Here is a 21332-nt window from a genome sequence, read left to right as displayed (position 1 = left end):
CATGGACCGTATATGGAGCTCTATCACACATCTTCAAGAGCAACATGCCAAATTATTCGTGTGCTGATTTACGGCGTTGAAACACTTTCCTTAACCCAGGCTACAGCAACCAAACTCAGGGTAGCCCAAAGACGAATGGAGCGCTTGCTACTTGGACTGACTCTCAGTGACAGAGTTAGAAATGAAGAAATAAGAAAAAGGGCAGGTGTCACAGATGTCATAGAGCGTATAGTATGGCTGAAGTGGAACTGAGCGGGCCATGTGGCCAGAATGAATGACGAGCGGTGGAACCAAAAAATTACAGTGTGGAGACCACCAGCTGACAGAAGAAGGAGAGATAGACCACTTACACGTTAGACAGACGACGTCAAAAGAATCGCTGTGAATTGGCTAAGAGATATTAGAATATTAAATAACTTATATGCGTGTAGAAAAAATTAAAATTAACGAAGTGTTACACAAGAATGTGTCTTATCACCATTCTTGTTTAATGAATATTCCGAAAGTAAAGTAAATATTTCTGACATACCCAATAATTTTAAAACTATGTATAATTGTATATTTATTTTGAAAATTGTGGTTCTGTTTGAAACACGTCTCGAGCACTACGTCCAGTTTATGGTCAATATAATAGTCCATCGGAGTAATTCGATTAACCATGGAACGTTTTTGCACCACGTTTACTCTTAATGATAATAGGTATCCACAGACATGTGATACAATGCTTACAGAAGAAGTTGTTGCTGCTGTGGAACGTAGCATACAGAAAGACCCAAATCAGTCTATCTGTCATCATGCACAGCAGTTGGATACGTGTCTATCCACTTTATAGAAGCTTTTGCATAAACATCTTGCTTTGCGTGCTTACAAAATCCAACTGATGTAAGAATTGAAGGTACATCATTACCTAGCAAGGAGTAGATTCATAGATTCGGTGAGTGGGGCCATAACGAAATTCCCGTTGATTCCGATTTTCATAAGCGAATTTTTTCAAATATTTGTTGAGAAACCATTACATCCAGAAAAACTGGCTGTTTGGTGTGCTTCATGGTCTGGTGGAATCATTGTACCGTACTTCTTTAAAAACGATGCTGGCCAGAACGTTACGGTCAATGGTGACGGCTATATTGAACAGCAATTGAACAACTCTGATGTGCAGGAGCTGTGGTTTCAATAAGATGGCACAATGTCACACAGCTCGTGTCACAATTGATTTATTGAAAGAAACGTTTAGTAACCGCAAAGTTTCAGGTTTCGGACCATGAATTGGCCTCCAAAATCGTCCGATTTAACACTGCTAGACTATTTTATGTGAGGATATGTGGAGGATCTAGTCTACGCCGATAAGCATGAAATGATTGGCCACTTGGAGGACAATATTAGCCACCTTATTACCGATATACAGCGACAAATATTGGAAAAAGTGATCAAAAATTAGACGTTTAGATTAGACTACTTTAGAGCCAGCCATGACGATCATATGCCAGAAATCATATTTAAATTATAATGCCTAAGGTTATCTTTCAAATAAAGTTAATATCATGTCAATTTATAAATATCATCTTTGTTTTATTCTATTTCAATTTCTCTACCTCTAAAAAAACACCCTTTATAACCCGTGGTGAAAAATACAATATCCTACATTTAATAATGCAGGACAATATCCAAGGTAAACGCAGCATAGGACGAAGCAAAATGACCTTGTTGAGGAATCTCAGAGAATGGTTCGGATGCAATTAAATACAATGCAACGACTTCAAAGATAAGGATAGCAATGATGATTGCCAATTTCCCTAGCGGAGAAGTCACGTGAAGAAGAACAATCTTCATAACCATTTCAGTTGTCAATAACCTAGGGTTCCGATAAATACTTCTCTACAAATATAATACAAAAACGTCTAAAGAGCTTAGTTCCTAAAAGTAGTCATTTAAAATGCTTGCAATAAAATTAATATTATCAACCAATTTTTTTCTTAGTATTGAGAACAAAATGAAAAGATTTCCAAATAAAATGGAGACACAACCATATTTACTCTATATAAAAAAGTGTTTATCTTATCAGATCTTGTACAGAGACGTGTCTGAAAACAACACATTGTTTATTTAAATTAAATTATTTATTAGATAGAAAATTGGACTTTGCCCACTAGAAGAAAACCGGATAAACGAAGACGGCCAATCAATTAGGATGCTAGAAACGGAGAAAGAATACCAAATACGTGCTTGTAACCAAAAATCGAAGACAAAGATTTAGGCAGATAACTATTAATGGCCACAACTTGAAGAAGTGAAAAAGTTTAAATATCTGCAGGCGGTAATCACAGATGACAACCATATAGAAAAAAAGTCTCAGCAAGGATAGCTGTGGGGAATAGCATTATACTACACCTTTAACTATACTTCAACCATCAAATCAAAAATAGCAACACTTTCAAGAATTGTAAAGAATACTGACAAAAACACTAAATTATTGTCTTTTTGCGAAAGTAATGTTTTTCATTTTGCTTAAAGTACAGGAAAAAAGCCTTGTACAAACTGATATACTTACCCGTATTCAAATATTAAGTGTTTCAAATCCTTGCTGGCCCCCAAAACGCCCTTATTGATAAAAAATTCACAGACTTGTTCTAATTTCACTCTAAGTTTAACTTCGTCATCACTTTGATTGTCAATTGACACTTTGAGCTTAACACTTTCTTTACAAACATAGGCAGTTCGTGCGATGACGCACCTCAAGCTGATGGTGCCTTTTTTACAGCACCAACAGCACGTGGATTTTCGGTTTTCTAGTGCGACTGGTTTCTAAAACACAAAAAATAAAAGACGTTATTAATATCTTATACAATAAAACTCTTCATGGGTAATTTCTGCAAGACATTGCGATTTTCTTCAACTACAACTACATTGGATATTATTTAAATCTGGTCTTATTTTAGACCAATAAACAATTTCATTCTAACCCCAGATTAACAAAACAAAAGATCAACTATTCGTGAAACAAGAGAAATAATAAGGCACTACAACTACCTCGACATCATAATAAATGAAGAATGAACAAATGACCAGGAGATAAGAGCGCGTATCAGAAAAGCCATCAACTAAATGAGGACATTCTTCAAAGCCACAATCTCTTACTTGATATAAAAGTTAGAATGCTGCGATGCTACGTTTTCTCTGTTCTTTTTTATGGTGCTGAATTGTAGACTTTGAACGAAGATATGTGCAAGATATTGAAAGCGTTTGTAATAAGGCTGTATGGACGAATACACAAGATCCCATGGACTGACCAAATTACAAATGAAGAGGATCTCAGAAGAATAAAAAAGAACCGAGAGTTACTGAACACCATCAAATCCCAAAAACTACAGCACTTCGCACACATTATGCGAAATAAGTCCAGATATGCCTTCCTACAAGCCATTTTGCAAGGAAAATATTTGGAAGGCAAGATCTAGAAAGAAGAAGAACTGGTTAAAGAACCTCAGAACCTGGTTCAACAACATCTGTACTGAAGACAAGATAAAGATTATAATGATGATCGTCAAGAAAAAAAAGAATTCAATAGGAACTTTCCTAGCTTATATACAAGGAATCTAGTTTAGTGCTACTTAGCTTCCTTTTATCTATAATTAGATCCCTAATTTCCTTGGTATGATCAATGGTGTAAATTCCACGGAAGCTTAATAAATATCTGGAAAATCCATGTAAATCGTTTTTTTTTGGCAGATCACTGTAGCGTCGTACGGTATATTTTGAGGTTGCTATGATTGAAAACAAAACCTAGCTGTGATAAACTGATAATATAGAACTCACGAATTAAAATTTCTGTTGTACTTACCAGATATTGTTCTTCCATACAGTCTATGTGTGGACCAACAACAGTAAAATATTGGATACATTGCGGAGGACTGGCATATGGAATATCAACAGTAACTTTGAAAAAATATCGAATGTAGCAAAATCTACTTTCAAAGGAACACGGTAAACTACTTTCTGGTAAGGAAAATCTATAAATAAGATGTTTTACAACTATTTTATGTATTATTCAAAAAAAAAACTTAAGTCTTACTTGAAAGGAAACCTGTGCACGCCTCTGGGAAGAATAGGTATTGTTGAGTCTAAGTTATTTTCACCCCAGATCGTCTGCCGTTCGTCAACAAACACTTGATCGTCTTTTACCTAAAATTACGATGGATTCTATATATATATATATATATATATATATATATATATATATATATATATATATATATATATACACTACCGAGCATAAAATTAGGGTCACCCCATAATTTGAATTTATTTTAGAAATTACTATTCTGTTTTAACTATTTTCGGTTGTAACATAGTTTACTAACGTATTGCTTAAAGAAAACAACGTTTTTGTCGTTTAAAGTCTATTAAAAATAATGAAAATGAAGAATTTTCCTTTGATATACTAAATATTGAAAAGGGACAATTTTAATTTGATGTGCTTTTTGTTGAAAAAAAAAAAATTTAAGAACTTCAGTAGCGAGTATTCCCTCCTCTGGCAGTGATAACAGCTTGCAAATGACGAGGCATGCTTTGGATCAGATTTTGGATCACATTCTGCGGAAGATTATTCCATTCTTGCACCAATGTGTCGCGAAGCTCTCTCGAATTTCTGGGGCCGGCACATGACTCTGTAAACGTCTCTTCATCTCATCCCAAACATGTTCTATGGGATTGATATCTGGACTGCGAGCAGGCCAAACAAATCGTGTGATTTGAACCTCGCCAAAATACTCAGTAACTATCCTAACAGTGTGGGGCCGTGCATTATCATGCTTAAATGTTGCGTCGTCTCAAAGAATAACCATAAACGGTAAAACATGGTCTTCCAGAATCTGTGTCAGGTACCTATGCGCTGTCAATGTCCCATTCTCGATAAAGACTAACTCCGTGCAACCATCAAACGATATGCCTCCCCATGCCATAACTGACCCTCCACCAAATGGAAGACGCTCGGCAACACATGCTTGAGCATATCTCTCGCCTGGACGTCGCCACACTCTTACACGTTTGTCTGAGCCCGTAAGACAGAATCTCGATTCATCGGAAAACAATACACGACTCCAATCCTGCATTGTCCAAGCCAAGTGTTCTCGTGCAAAATTCAATCTGGCAATTCGGTGTTCACGGGAAAGCGGCGGTCCAGTTACTCTAGTTCGAGAAGATAAACCAGCAGTATGAAGTCGTCTCCTAACTGTCCATTCACATATGTTTACATTACTCACTTCTTGCAGATGATTTCGAAGAGAAACTGCCGTGACCGTTCGGTTTCTCAAAGCACTAGAAACGATAAAGCGGTCATCTCTAGCTGTTGTAACCCTGCCTCGACCTGAACCAGGTCTTCGAGTAATCAGATCGGTCTCTTCGTACCGTTGCCATACTCGTTGCACACTCGAGAGACTTACACCAACGTTTCTCGCAGTTTCGCGCTGACCGTGACCATCTTCTAACGCCTCCACAATTCTTGCCGCCATAACAGAATATATGCTCATTGCAATACACTGACAGTGATAACAATACACAAACAATTTACTGGGGAATTAGGCTAAGGGGGCCTTTTTATCTCAAACGCTTATCGAATCAACAACGACAACAATTTTTTTTTCAAGAAATCCATTAGTACACTATGTTACAACCGAAAATAGTTAAAACAGAATAATAATTTCTAAAATAAATTCAAATTACGGGGTGACCCCAATTTTATGCTCGGTAGTGTATATATATATATATATATATATATATATATATATATATATATATATATATATATATGTATACATATGTAAGTCATTTTTAACATTTTATTGTATTTATATTTATATACAAATTTTAAGAAAAAGTTCTTTGGTAGATACCTCAAGGGCTACATCCCAAATGAGTTTTGAGCAAATGGACATATAATATAACATATATACATACGTGCCTCTTCCTTATCGCGAACAAGGCATTTTAAATAATTCTCTTGTTATAAAATAATTGTTTATGTAAATTATTTATTAACCCACTTATGACACATTTCTCGGTCGCAATCTTATATAATTGAAAACCGGAAACACAGCAGAAATACATGTCTAAGACATTAATATATTAAAATTATAAAGCAATCTTAATTATTAATTTTCGTCACAAACTTTTGACGATTCACTGTTATCTATTTCTTCTTTAAGTGTCAGCATGACGTATGTACGATATAGTCAGTTCGCTCAGCTTGGAAATACGTTGACGGATTTAGTCTCAGAAACATACAACACAAAAATTCCTACCTCTCAGTATTAGTAACTCAAACAAACTTAATATTGCAAACTTGTTATATTAAAATTATAAGAATAATCATTGTTAAGGTCTTTACATATCATCAATAATCCTTTGTTATGTTTGTTACAATTATTAATTAATACACGAAAATATATTTGATTAATTTTCGATATATCTTCTTCTTTATGTGCCGTTTTCTACCGAAGGTTGGCGACTATCAAACGATAAGTTTCTCTGTTTTCTCAAGTTTCTCAGACAGGATTTCTTCTTTCTACCCAAACCTCTTCTACCTTCAACCTTGCCTTCCACGATAAGCTGTAGCAGACTGTACTTATCATTACGCAACACATGGCCCAGGTATGACGCTTTGCTCCTTTTAACAAATGTTAACAATTCCACCTCTTTACCCATTCGTCTTAATACCTCTGTGTTGGTCACTCTGTCTTTCCAAGGTTAAATCAAATAAAACGAGTTTTATTTCGTCCGTTTTTTCCGCTGAGATACCTGCTAGGAAGGTTGTTATTTGACCCACTTTGGGCAAACGAAATTGCCCCCTAATTAGCCAAAGAGGTGCAAAAAACCTTTTGTGGGACCGAAATTTTTTCCGGATTTTTAACGGATTAATTCTATAGAAAATCAAAAGAAAAATATATTATATTTAAATAAAACAAAAATGTAGAAAAACTGTCTTTCCTTTATATTTAAATAATAGATCAAAAGCTTCGAAATAACACAATTACAAGAACACATAATCAAATGGTTTGATCATTGTCTCAAATCAGTTTTTAAACTGATTGCAACTTGTGTAGAAACAAATGTAAAGTTTCAAACAGCTCCTAGGTACTTTCAATCCATTTACTCCATATTTACCAATTCCAATAGAAATCCTCGCGTATATGCATATTTGTTGTGCCTGAACGATAACAGCGTGACCCAGAAACTTCAACGAGGCATCGGACGTTATCGACATGTCTTTGTAGTAAACAAGGAATGACGTGTAAGAACTGTCGAGAGATAAGTGGAAGAGATACGAGAACCCTTGCAATTATTGAGGAGCATCTCAAAACCTGCTGAAAGTGTTCCTGGTGTTATATTTTAGGATATATACAAGGGTTGGATTAAAACAGACATACAGTTCTTGTTGTTTTCTTGTCTAAGTAAATCAAATGTAAATTTGGACGTGTCCGGTAAAATTTCAGAGTGCAATATACGATCGAATCGTCTGAACGTGAAAATTTAAAACTATGTCATCATTTAATCTTCGCTTGTTTACTGCTAGACATAGATCTCCCCCATAATTTTCCAATGTAAATTCCATGACACTAAATAATTTACACAGATTTTCTGGTCTTCTTGCATCTTATGGATTGTCTCCCAAAAACTTTACACCTACAAGGTCCACTTCCACTTGCGGAAATATTTTAGATCAGGTATATACAAATTGTGATAATTCTATAGGTACTGTAATTGTAAATACAGAATTGGATCACGATATATTCCTTTTAAGGTTAAAATTTATTAATCTAACTATGACATCAGTTCGAAATACTTTCAGAGTAACACATGAAGTCGCTATAAATGCATTCAACAATTTCTTGAATAAAGAAACATTGTAAGAAGTTTATCACACAACTGATGTTGATAGTAAATATTATAATAAGAATAAATATTAGTTGTACTATTAGGAAAACCAAACATTACCAAAACAAAAAAACATGGGTCACACAAGAAGTAAGATTTGTATACTTTGAGTAAGGTATACCATGAGCTAAAAACTATATAGATAAGAAAATATCAGTACAAAGTTCTTGTTGAGACCACAAAAGGTCAGTTTGTCCAGATGCTTACCGACGATCTAGAAGAACTGTAGAGAATTAACAGACAAAGAGAAGAGAAGAAAAGGGGATACAAAAAGAAAAAACGAAACCACTTAAATAAGGAACTTAAATATATAGAAAACCTCAACAGAGAGAAAGAATTTAGAGAATGCTATAAGAAAGTTAACATCAACAAAAAAAAATTCAAGGCAACCACAAGACAATGCAGACATAAAATGGCGACATATTAACAAGGAAAGATGTATTGAATAGATGGGTTAAATTCTATAACCAGGCATTTAATATAGAGGAATAAGAAAAAAACCTGGAAGATGAAAGAGATGAGGTAAGGGAAACAGGAGGGAAGAGGAACCACCAACTATTCTTAAAGTTAAAAAAGCAGTTAAAAAAACTAGCCAGAAAAAAATCAGCCAGAATATCTAATCTCTCAACTGAACTATATAAAGCAGGTGGCCACGATACCATAATGGCATTACAGCAGCTTATAAAAGAAATATGAACACAGAAATCCCTCCCCAATGATTGGAATACTTTGCACCATACACAAAAAAAGAAGATATCTTTGAATACTTTAACCACAGAGGAATTACTCTTCTAAATGCACAGTATAAAATATTTTCCACAGTACTATGTCACCGTATGGCACCATATGCAGAACGGGTAGTAGGAAAATATAAGGCTGGTTGTTTCAGAGGTGGTAAATCGACAATTTATCAGATTGCAACCCTGAAACAAATTTTAGAAAAAAACACTTGAATATGGCATTGATACTCAACACATATTTATAGACTACAAAGTAGCCTACGACTTTGTGATTAGAAGAGAAATGTTCAAAGCAATGAAAGAGCTACGAATACCAAATCAGTTAGTAAATTTAACAAAACTTCTTCTTCTTAAAGTGCCCTCTCCTCAATGGAGGTTGGCTACTACAATTTTAAACTCTTCTCTATCTTCAGCTGTTCTTATTAGCTGTTCAAAATTTAGCCCTGTCCATTGTCGGATGTTTCTGAGCCACGATAGTCTTTTCCTTCCTAGGCCTCTCTTTCCCTCGATTTTTCCTTGCACTATAAGTTGGGCATATTGGTACTTATTATTTCTCAGTATGTGGCCTAGGTATGATATTTTTCTAACTTTTACTGTGTTAAAAAGTTCTCTTTCCTTGCCTATTCTATGCAGCACTTCTTCGTTTGAGGTATGCGATGTCCATGAAATTTTGAGTATTTTCCGGTAGATCCACATTTCAAAGGTCTCCAATTTATTTACGGTTGATGTTTTAAGGGTCCACGTTTCAACCGCATATAGAAGAGTCGACCAGACGTAGCATTTTGATAAACGTAGTCGAATTTCGAGTTTTATTCGAGAATCACAAAGCAGTTTTTTTATTTTTTCGAAAGATTTTCTGGCCTGTTCTATTCTCGATCTTATTTCTAGATCAGGATTTAGACTGCTATCGATCCAACATCCCAGGTACTTAAATCTATTGACCTGTTCTAAAATGTGCCCATTTATTGTGTAAGGTTGAGGTACGTTTTGGTTTTTTCGGATTGACATCACTTTGGTTTTTTTAATGTTTATTTTCATACCAAATTGCTCACAGGTCGAGTTGGTCTTGTCGATGAGTCTTACTCATCTTTAACAAAACTAACTCTTGAAAAAGTTGAATATAGAGAACGAATTTAGGGGGAACTGTCTGAACCTTTTAGAACAAATATCGGGCTGTACCAGAGAGACCCTTTCTTCTATATAGTGTTCAATCTAGCCCTGGAAAAAGTAATATGTGTGTCACAAATCACAACTATTAGTTCAAAATATAATAAATCAGTGCAAATCCTTGACTATGCTGATGATATCAATATTGTTAGAAGAACGGAAAACGCTGTACGAGAGACGTATGTAGCACTAAAAGAATAAACTACAAAAATGTGTTTAATAATAAACACCAACAAAAAGAAGCATATGAAATAAGCACGCAACCACAAATCCTACAACCACTTGATATAGAAAACGACGTCATCGAAGCAGTGAACGAATTTTTATACCTGGGAGCGCTCCTTAACACTGAAAATAATACTACCGCAAAAATAAACCGCAGAATTTGCACGGCCAACAGATGCTATTTTGGACTTAATATCTCCTCCTTAATTCCACAATTATATCGAGAAATACAAAAATTACTCTACTATACTTTATATAAAAAACTCTACAAAACAATAATACGCCCAGTCCTAACATATAGTTCAGAGACCAACAAGTAATGAAAACATGTTAGGATGTTTCGAAAGAAAAGTACTAAGGCGAATCTATGGAGCAGTGAATGACAATGGAGTGTTTAGCAGACGATACAACTTCGAAAATACGACGTTTGAGGTGAATAGGGCATGTAATGCGGATGAAACAAAATAACCCCGCTAGAAAAACGCTTCTTGATAGACCCATTGGTCAGAGAAGAAGAGGAAGACCCACAACAAGGTTCCGTGTTAACATCGTGAAGACATGAGAAATATAGTAATACGTGCTTGGTGAAGGAAGGCGATGGATAGGGACGACTGGAGAGAAATTCTTGAGGAGGAGAAATCGATTTCTTATTAGAATGAAGTTGATTTGTTTTCTAATAATTTTATTCTCTGATTCTACAATTAACTTCCAGGTGTAGAGTCTTCTCGGTGGTAATTTGAAGTGAGTATTCTATATAATGAAGTCGTGCTCTTGACAGAACTGGAAAAGTCAATCTCCACCTTCATTTCTGTTTCCCAAGCCATAATCTCCCACAACATTTAAACAAAGAGGAATGGAAACTGGAAGTAGAAAAATGTCGGAGAACATATTAACCCGATTGATATATATATATATATATATATATATATATATATATATATATATATATATATATATATATATATATATATATATATATATATATATATATTACATATAGATAGAATCTAGTTAATCGAAAACCAGTTGATTAACGAATTCATTAGAAGAAAAGAAAATGTTCAGAAGATGAAGCTGATTTTTATATAAATATAGATGGTTATTTAACTACTGTTGTTGACTTTGATATAGGGTGTGGAAGTTTTAATTTGATATAGTATAATTTTCATCTCATAAAGTAATAAACTTTTGGCAATTGCTTTAAAAATTTGAATAATTCTAATATTAAATCGTTGATTGGAAACGCACCTTAAGAAAAAAAAAAACGCAAAAATTAGCATACTTACCGTTCGTCGTTCACCAGATACTAGTACTTTCCATTCTGCATGTGCTTTCCCTCTCAAAATAACCCTTACAGCTAAAAAAAGGATACATTTATTTAATTATTACTTTTGAGTTTCTAAATTTAACCTACTTCTGAGTTTGAAGTTTTCTATTGTGTCCAAAACTACATTCCCTTTAATGGTTTCCCCAGCGTAGTAATAATCCTTTTCCAGCTGAACGTCAAAGTCTCTTATGTAATCCATGATGATGTTTGTATAGTGGAAGATTAAAGTGATAAATCTAAAAATTATGAATAAATTGAGAAGTTTTATGAAAAATTCGAGATATATTGTATACAAAAAGCACTATAATCATTTGAGTATAATAACAAAACAAAACGAAAAGGATCTAAGTTTCTCAGATTCTGAGATCCGTTCCTTCGCGTTCTTGGCGTGTATCTACTATAGTATACCACAAATAAATTTCAGATTTTACATAAAGGTATTTCACAATTTTGTCATTTTTTGGGCGTTTCTTTATACGTGCTTTTCACTGAAGCATCAAAAGTCACAAATTGATTAAATGTGAATGTTTGGGAAAGTATGTAGTATTTATTTTCATATTTTTACATTTATTTCCTTTCTTTTTCGGTACTATAATATGACTTAATTTAATGGTATATTCTAACTTATTTGCTTTAAAATATATTGTTTCCTGTTATTCAATAAAATCTGATTGTTAAACTGGCTTAAACACGTTTAGTATATTCAGAGAATTTGACTTTCTCTTTTCTAATTTTTGTGTCGCAAACACAGAAACTGATGTAAAGTATCATATTACCGTGACAATTAACTTAAATTATCGCCATTCAAAATCTCAATACAATAGAGTGATTTATTGGTATACCCTCGCCCTACGGACCACCTCGAAGCGTGGCCAGAGGGTTTCTGACCATCTCAAGATACACACTTCATCACGAGACAGCGTACTTAAAACATCAAGTGTATCGGTTCTCGTCCTATCGACCCTCGGCGCCGGTCGTCCATTAACGTCTTGACGTGGTACCAACGCTAATCCACTGGCTACGAATACATCAATATTTCAAAAGATGAGTCTATGTTCTTTATACAGATAACGATACGAGCTAAAGCCCGTTAATTCTCGTAATTTATTCACAATTATAGTTGCCATTTTTCACTAATATATTTAACCAGCGACCTCTTAAGTTGTACACAAAACAGTGAATTAAATCCAAGTAGTCCAGTTGGAATCTGTTTAGGTTTCGTTGCAGTTACTTCGAAATTAAATTTACGTAAAATATCTTCGAAAAGCTGTTTTATAACTAGAATGTCAATAAGTTCTAGCTGAAAAAGTTGTGGACAATTCATGAAAACTTTAACAAAGAAAACTCTACGTTATAGACGAACACATTTATTCTGAACGTTGTAGATAAAAGTTGAAGTGGAAAAACTTATTGACGCTATCTAAGAATTTTAAAGTTAATAAAAATTAAAAATGACAAAAAGTACCACGATAACACTACTAAATTAATTAAAATAAACGAAAATAGAAATTACGTAATTAAAAGAACCAATAGGAAAACAAAACCTAAGAACAGCCCAACTGGAGAAGGAAATCAGAGATAAAACTTTTCAATAAAACGAAGAATAAAAAAACACACGGGAAAATAATAAAATTAATGATCCTATTATAAATATCATTGGTTTGACGATGTATGCAAAAATGCAACAAAAGATAAATGAATGATTGAATGAAGCCAAAAAATGAAGCCTACAGAAAGATGCTTACCCGACGAACTAGAGCAACTGTAGAGAATTACTAGACAAAGAGAAATAAAAGAAAAAAAGAAACCACTTAAATAAGAAACTTAAATATATAGAAAACCTCAACAGACAGAAAGAATTCAGAGCATTCTATAAGAAACTTAACGTCAACACAAAGGAATTCAAGGCATCCACAAGACAATGCAGAAGTCAGAATGGCGACATATTAACAACAAGGAAAGACGTATTAAATAGATGGGTAGCACACTTTAACCAGGCACTTAACATAGAGAAAGAAGAAAAAAACCTGGAAGACGAAAGAGATGTGGTAAGGGGAACATATAAGAGGGAAGAGGAACCACCAACGATTCTTGAAGTTAAAGATGCAGTTAAAAAACTAGTCAGAAACAAATCACCCGGAATAGACATCTGCCATCTGAACTACATAAAGAAGGTGACCATGATACCATAATGGCATTACAGCAGCTTATAAAAGAAATATGGACACAGAAATCCCTTCCCAATGACTGGACTATTGGAATACTTTACACCATACACAAAAAGGAGATATCTGGTACCATCTGCAGAACGGATAGTAGGAAAATATCAGTCTGGTTTCAGAGGTGGTAAACAAATTTTAGAAAAAAAACTGAACACTGGAATATGGCATTGATACTCATCACATATTTATAGACTACAAAGCAGCCTACGACTCTGTAAATACAGAAGAAATGTTCAAAGCAATGAAAGAGTTAAGAATACCAAATCAGTTGGTAAATTTAACAAGACTCTTGAAAAAGTTGAATGTAGAGTACGAATTCAGGGGGAACTGTCTGAACCTTTAAAACAAATAACGGGCTGCGCCAGGAAAACCCTCTCTCCTGTATACTGTTCAATCTGGCGCAGGAAAAAGTAATACGTATGTCACAAATCACAACCACTGGTTTAATAAATAATAAATCAGTACCAATCCTTGCCTATGCTGATAATATCAATATTGTTGGGAGAATGGAAAATGCTGTACGAGAGGCGTATGTAGCATTAAAAGAATCACAAAAAGGATTACAAAAATGGGTTTAATAATAAACACCAACAAAACAAAGTATATGAAAATAAGCACGCAACCCCAAATTATACGACCACGTGTTATATAAAACGATGTCATCGAAGTCAACGAAAATATGGTTCAGAAACCTGTACTCCAATAAAAAATAGTGAAAACATGTTAGGATGTTTCGAAAGAAAAGTACCAAGGCGAATCTATGGAGCAGTGAATGACAATGGACTGTGGAGAAGACGATACAACTTCGAACTTTATAGAATATACCGAGAACGTTGATATCGTAAAACATAATAAGATAGGACGTCTGAGGTGGATAGGACATGTAATGCTAATGGAACCAAATGAGCCAGCTAGAAAAACAATCCTTGATAGAACCGTTGGTCAGAGAAGTAGAGGAAGACCCAGAACAAGGTTCCTTAATAACATCGATGAAGACATAAGAATTATGGGAATACATGCTTGGCGGAGAAAGGCGATGGATACGAACGACTGGAGAGAAATTCTTGAGGAGGCTAGGACCCACGCAGGATTGTAAAGCCAGAATGATGATGATGACCATATTAGGAACAAAAATGTACCTAGAAATAGATATCGATGAGAGAAGACTGGGACGATATACAATTGGACAAACAAGATCTATGTTCTTAAAACTAAACTCAAGAAACCAGAAATTTGATGTATGTTATAAATAAATAAAAGGCACAAATATATGGAATGATTAAGACCACATAAAAAACATGGGAACAAAATAAAAAAGAAAAGAAAGAAAACAAAGTGATCAAATTTAACCGACTAGGAATTGGAAACGTTCCTACAATTGACAATCTACAAGAAATAGAGAAAAAAGTCCTAGAGCTAGAAAGTATCATAAAAGCGGCACTAAGAAATAGACTACTGAAGAAGAATATGAAATTTACATAGGAAGATTTATAAACATAAAGGGGGCTAGGGATTTCCTAACATATTTAGGAAATAAAAGAAATACTAAGGAAAAAGAACCGAGCCAAAAAGAGGGCCAGAAGAACAAGAAATCAGGAAGATAAAAATGGGACAAACCAAGTCAATCGACAAGTCACACAGGCATTAATAGCCAATAAAATATAAAAGTCAAAAATTACGGGAAAGTTACGTAAAAGAAATGCACGCAGGGGCCAAAGTATGCAAAAAATATGGAAGCTCCAAAGAACTTTAAGAAACGATAGAAAACGCATTCTGCCACTACACGGAGAAAATTGGAAATCGATTCTGTAGAAAAGAAAGTTGAGGTGGTGAGAAGGACTCTTAAGAGAGAGTGTACACTGAATTATCACTAAGTTGTAAGAAATGTACAGACGACAGTGAAAAGAATGTACATACGACAATGGAAAATAGTCCAAAATCTAGAGAAAACACAAGCGGTTTTCTCTAGATTCAAGTTTTTCTTCAAAAAGAGAAGTGGTAACCCAGAAGAACATCTAACAGTTCAAGACAGACCCATCGCATGGGGAAACGAAGCTAAATACCCAAGAGTCATAATGGACCAAGGTCTAACATGTTAACGCGAAAGTCCAGAAAACAGCAACGGCCAGAGTTGCAATAAGAGGACTCACAGAGAAAAGATGAAAACTATGAAAACAAAATTAAGAGTGATAAACAGAATCGTACTACCAATAACTACATAAGAAGCTTTAGCATGGGGATACATAAGTCATAGCATGAACGTTTTCTCTTCAGAGACCTAAAACAACTAAGCAACAAAATTAATTGAGCTAATAGACCCTCCAAACTCATGGATCCTGCGAGATACATGATGTGTACCTTAGATGGAAGCATGAACCGAAACAGCAAATATTAGCAAATGGATAATAAAGTCCAGATAATCGTAGCTCTAATTAAAGAAGACAATGCGCTTACATTTGACTTCGCAGTGTATTTACTAATGTTGATTTTTTTAAGACAGCTCTTAAAAAAAATATACACAAAAACAAAAAAAAAAGGCCTCGGACACCAAGAAAGTTTACAAAACAGTAATAAAAGACGCTATCCACAAAAAACGAACAAGAGGGGCCCACACCCTCGATCGCCAAGTCGCCCAATTGGGCCTAGTCCAGAGCGGTGATTCCGCGCTCGAGCAAGCAATACAGTTCGATGATAAGTCACTAGAGATAGCGGAACTAAAGCGGCTTAAAAGATAAAAAGCTTAAAAGATAAGGGATACAAAGCAATGACCAAATAAAACAACAAATAAAATATAATAAAATAAACAACAAAAAAAAAAAATGAAGCAAATAGGAGAACGATTTCCTCAAATAAGCATATTCACAGAACAGCTGGAACAATAAAGAAAATAACAAGAAAACAAAAACCAAGTTGGTAAGGACAGCTAAAAATAATGAATTAGTCCAGAAAACTAAAATGGATATGGCAAACGAAAATAGAAAAACAAACAGAAAAAAAAAGACCAAGGCAGACATGTGACAAAGGTGTAGGGAACACATAAACTGTAATAAGAAAAAAGGAACAACTTTTGTACATAAATTAAAAAAAAACAAACTTAATTGTGATATAACACAAATTGTAACTTGTCCTACACAACTGCATGGTAAAGGTTTTTTTCAATTCGAGCTCTACCTTTGTTCTACACGTGTTTCGAGGTTTCACCTCTCATCAGGAACACTTGTAGTAGCTCGAACTGAAATGCTCTTTATTTATACAGTCGTTATAGAAATACAACATTCTTTTTTGCGCTAGTAATGACTTCTATATGAAGCAACAACAAGTCAGGAGATGTCCTACTTTAGACTATTTTCTGTAAGCTTTTTGGATAATTTTAGAAATAAACTTTTATTCTGACAATACATCTACAGTTTTCCTTCGAAAAACACCATATTTTGTACTCTTTACATAGAGAAAAGTCGTTGAAATATGAATGAACCTGGAATCACGAGCCAAGTCTACCATCAAACACAATTACAACATGCTAGACAATCATAAAACGAGACCTTCAAAATATTTATTGAAAACTAGAAAGTTCGTTAAAACCCGGATCCATCTAAGCCTGAAAAAGCAACTCAATTCGAGAAGTACCTTGAAAGAGTTTTGCCATACTATTGAGAAATATTAATAAGGACGAAAGCTTACATAGATCCTCCTTGTCAACTATCATTTCCGACAAGATCTTTTTCGCTCAAAGTGTTACGAGATATTAAACAGCTAAATCTGCATAAAGTTCCAGGAAATCATTTGACAGCGGCTACTAACAAATTTTCCTCGAAAAGCACTCGTATTATTGACATCAATATTTAACAGCTTATTTGGCCTTTGTTATTTTCCAGTCTAATGGAAATACGCGCAGATCATTACGATCGCCAAACCAGGAAAACCGACAACAGATCGATGAGTCTACTACCAAGAATGTTACAATAATAATGGCCTGACTTCTATCAAACAGACTAACAGAAACACTTTGATCCCATCACACCAATTATGATTTCGAGGAAACCATTATTTTAACAGTATATCAGAATTGTGAATAAACTGCTCCTCACGTCAAAGTAATTATGCAGCACTAATACGGATTCTCAAAAATACTTTTTCCCAGATCTGGGGAAAAACGAGGCATTTATCATCAATTTTAAAAGAGCAAATTTTATACCAACTTTAGCCACTGTAACAAAAAATAGTTACTACATTTACTAAATACTAGGGACTGGAATCAGCTAACTGAGTATACCTGGAGAAGTCTGTGCAACTTAAGAAGAGACAGGAACAGACTTAGGAAATGGGACAAATTCCAAATCACTGAATAAGCAGGATATTATTGCCCGTTTACAAAAAAGAAGATTTATAATGATACATAAACTAACTACATATGAGAGAGCGTAAATGATAGACGAATACGTGAAGAAACCAAAATTTTATTATAAAAGAACTGATGGAAAAATATAGGAATAAGAAACAAACGTCTTACATGGTATTTATTAATCTTGAGTTTGTCGAGAGTTTCTGTGGTAGCCGCTCGATAAAAAATGAGTAACAGATAACTGTCATGTCAAAGTAGGATTGCACAGTGCTTAATCCTTATTTATTTTCATTAGTGCTGAATCAGATTACAGGCTAACGACAAAGTATGCCCTTTTCAAGCATTTCCTTGTGCTTAATGATGTATGCTGATGATGTAGTGTTGGTAGGAAATACTAAAAGATATTTAAACCAGTGGAGACAAAATTGCGAAGAAAAAGGTTTAAAATTAGTGGAACAGAAACAGATTATTTGGAATGTTCATTAAAAATAGAGTTACTACTACAAATAAGATGACGACTTCAGATAGTTAAATGATTATGAAATGAAATAGTTTTAAGTACCAAGGATCGATATTACACATTAATGAGGAATTAGATGGAGATGCTTGCAACACAGTTAGGGTTGGATAGTTAAAGTGGTAGGAGGCGAGTGGTATGTTGTATGACAGAAAAATTCCAATGAGACTGAAAAAAATTAAACAAAACTGCTATAAGAACAGCTATAATGCATGGAACTGAATATTGGGCCAGAAAGGCTTAGATGGATGAGTAGTGACAAAAAAGGATATCATTATGAATGAGTATATTAGGGAAAATAGCACGTGAATCATTCGTTAAACTTAAAAAAAGTTTCTTTGTTGTAGGGATATAAGATTAGGACTACGCCTAAGGATGCTTCGATGTTACGTATTTACTACTCTTCTTTATGGTTTGGAAGCATAGACATTAAAACAAGTGCATCTAAATGAGTTGGCTGCCTTTGAATTTTGGTGAAGAAGAAAACTTGAGCACTTAGGCCATGTAATGAGAGGGCAAAGATACTCTTAGATTGCAGCTTAATATGCAAGGCAAAATTCGAAGAAAGCAAAATGTGGGAAGACGAAGATTATCGTGGCTTAAGAACTTGATAGAATGGTTTGATTACAGTAGTGCAGAACTTTTTACAGAGGGAGTCAACAGGGTCCGCATAACCATGACTTCCAACCTTCTATAGCAGATTGAACTTAAAGAAGAAGAATATTATGTGGAACTCTAGAGGTTGCATCATTTGGTGCTAAAATAAAAGAGCATCGGTTAAGAGGCATTTTCTGGAATAAATAGGAGAAAACACCAAAGAACGGAGACACTTAGTCAGGACATGTCTGAAATGTGTTGGGGAGGATAATGCCCAATATCGGTAGACCCAAGTTCGAAAGGAGGCGCGCGCTTCACGGTGTTATGCAGTCTTCGTCCTCCAAGCGGCTTAAGTCTAAAGTAAGGCGGTAGAAATACTAGCTTACAAAAGGCTCATGGTACGCGTGGACTAGTCTGCTGCGGGTAGCATGTGAATACAGGACTGTGTCAGCTGCCACTCTATGTTGTTCTCTTATACGTGCTGGCAGATGAAGAAGCCAGGATTCATAGTCGTAGGGGGCGGAACATTGGAGAGCGAGAGCGAGGTGAGTAAAATAAGGTTGACCGAAAGATTAGTTTCAATTGGCCAGTGGCAGAAAGAGTGGAAAGCAACACGTGATGTGGCGGAGTAGACAAAGTCACTAATCCGAAACCTTCGAGGCTGGGTAGACTGTGGGTATAGGCAACTGGATTATCTGACGCAAATGCTTATGGGCCATGGTTGCTTCCGTAGCTACCTTTTTAGGTTTAGGAGGACACAGTCCGATCAGTGCTCTTACTGTGGTCTTTCGGATACTGTGATGAAATAGAGAAGTTTTAAAGGGAGTGTAGCTGCAGAATATTTAATTTCGTGAGAGAACTGGTGGAGAAATGGTGAGGGATAAGTGGTGGTGAACAAAGATCCACAAATTTATTAAGGAGCTGTTCTCTTCAAAAGAACAAGAGAAGAGGGAACTTGCAATAGAATTCTGACACGAGCGAGTAGCACGTCGGTGGGGTTCGGACTGTCGCAGGCCGAAATAGGAGAGAATAAGAAACTCGACGCCAGAGAAATAGCAGCCTCGTTAAGGCAGCGGGTTGAATGTCTTTGGTGGTACGTGTGGGTGTGATTTTCCCAATGAATGAGTAGGAGCAAGAATGGGAATCGGGTTCCTTAACGTGACCTTCCATCTTGATGTCTAACGTGATAGAGAAGAGATTTTTAGTTGGATGCCAACCATCTCGAAGTGGTGATAAGATGAAGTGTCAAGGGTCTAACCCCATCGGGCATCTCCTCCTGGCAAAGCTTCATTAGGGTATTGGGAACTTAACACCACCTGGGTGAGTCACAGATATCTGTGTGCAGATCCTTCTTCTCTTTAAAGAAAAAAAAGTCATGTCGGAAAAGGTGATTAATATGGATATGACCTAAGGTAGAAACTTACTCTTATTCTTGATGTGCCTATCCGTGAAGAATTTTGGTGATTATCATAACAATCTTTATCCTGTCTGTAGCAGCGCAGAAAGGCTGCATAAAAGTTGTGTTCAATTAGGTTCTGTGGTTCTTTAACCATAATGTTCTTCTACTTCTTGGAGCACTTTTCAAATATTTTTCTTGTAGGATGGCTTGCTGGAGGGCATATCTGGATTCATTTTGCATAATGTGTCCTAAGCCGTGTAACTTGGTTGTTGGTCCATTTTTTATTTATTATGGCGCTGAGGTAGTGCTACTCGTCTACTGGAGTTTTGGTTGACGTAGAGTTGATATTTTGTTATGTTTTCTTGCTAATTAACATGAGTCCATATTGTTGACTGTAATACTTAATTTTGTTCAAAAGGACTTGTAGGTCTTCAGAGTTGTTCGCATATACTATGGTGTTCTCTGCATGTCTGATGCTGCTTAGCCGGTACTCGTTTAGTAAAATGTCTTTTTCAGTTTTGTGCAAACCTTCGCCAAATATTCTTTCTGAGTAGAGATTAAAGATTAGAGGAGAAAGAATACAATCTTGCCTCACTTCATGCATGATTTTCGCGTATTCGGTATATTCAATCAATTCTGAGATTTGTGGTCTGTGGTTGTGATTCCAGTAAAGGTTTTTAATTATTTTTAGATCTTGGTTGTTAATACCTCTTCTTTTAGTATTTGCATCATCTTAGCCTGCTGTACTCGATTAGACGCTATCCTGTAATCAACCAGTCGTAGAAACTTACAAAAAAATGTAATAAGAGAAGCCAACCCTCATAGGGATAACAGCAAAGAAAATAATGATGGGTAAAGACTATTTTA

At 35.2% G+C, this 21332-nt stretch overlaps 1 protein-coding gene across 1 annotated transcript in view; it reads right to left on the bottom strand.

Moving 5' to 3' along the window:
• Nucleotides 1-21332, bottom strand: part of LOC140437884 (arrestin domain-containing protein 3-like) — a 40747-nt gene that overhangs the window by 10083 nt on the left and 9332 nt on the right. Inside the window, exons 2-6 of the mRNA XM_072527680.1 lie at nucleotides 11476-11624; nucleotides 11348-11418; nucleotides 4070-4179; nucleotides 3839-4007; nucleotides 2549-2802 (exon numbers count right to left, since the gene is read on the bottom strand). Of these exons, the coding sequence (XP_072383781.1) occupies nucleotides 2549-2802; nucleotides 3839-4007; nucleotides 4070-4179; nucleotides 11348-11418; nucleotides 11476-11587 (716 nt within the window). The 5' untranslated portion in view covers nucleotides 11588-11624. The remainder of the gene's footprint in view (nucleotides 1-2548; nucleotides 2803-3838; nucleotides 4008-4069; nucleotides 4180-11347; nucleotides 11419-11475; nucleotides 11625-21332) is intronic.

This window comes from Diabrotica undecimpunctata, chromosome 3 (assembly GCF_040954645.1).
Source record: "Diabrotica undecimpunctata isolate CICGRU chromosome 3, icDiaUnde3, whole genome shotgun sequence".
Classification (NCBI taxonomy): Eukaryota; Metazoa; Arthropoda; class Insecta; order Coleoptera; family Chrysomelidae; genus Diabrotica; species Diabrotica undecimpunctata.
The sequence above is the reverse complement of the archived record's forward strand: the minus strand, read 5'-3'. Positions and strand labels throughout refer to the sequence as shown.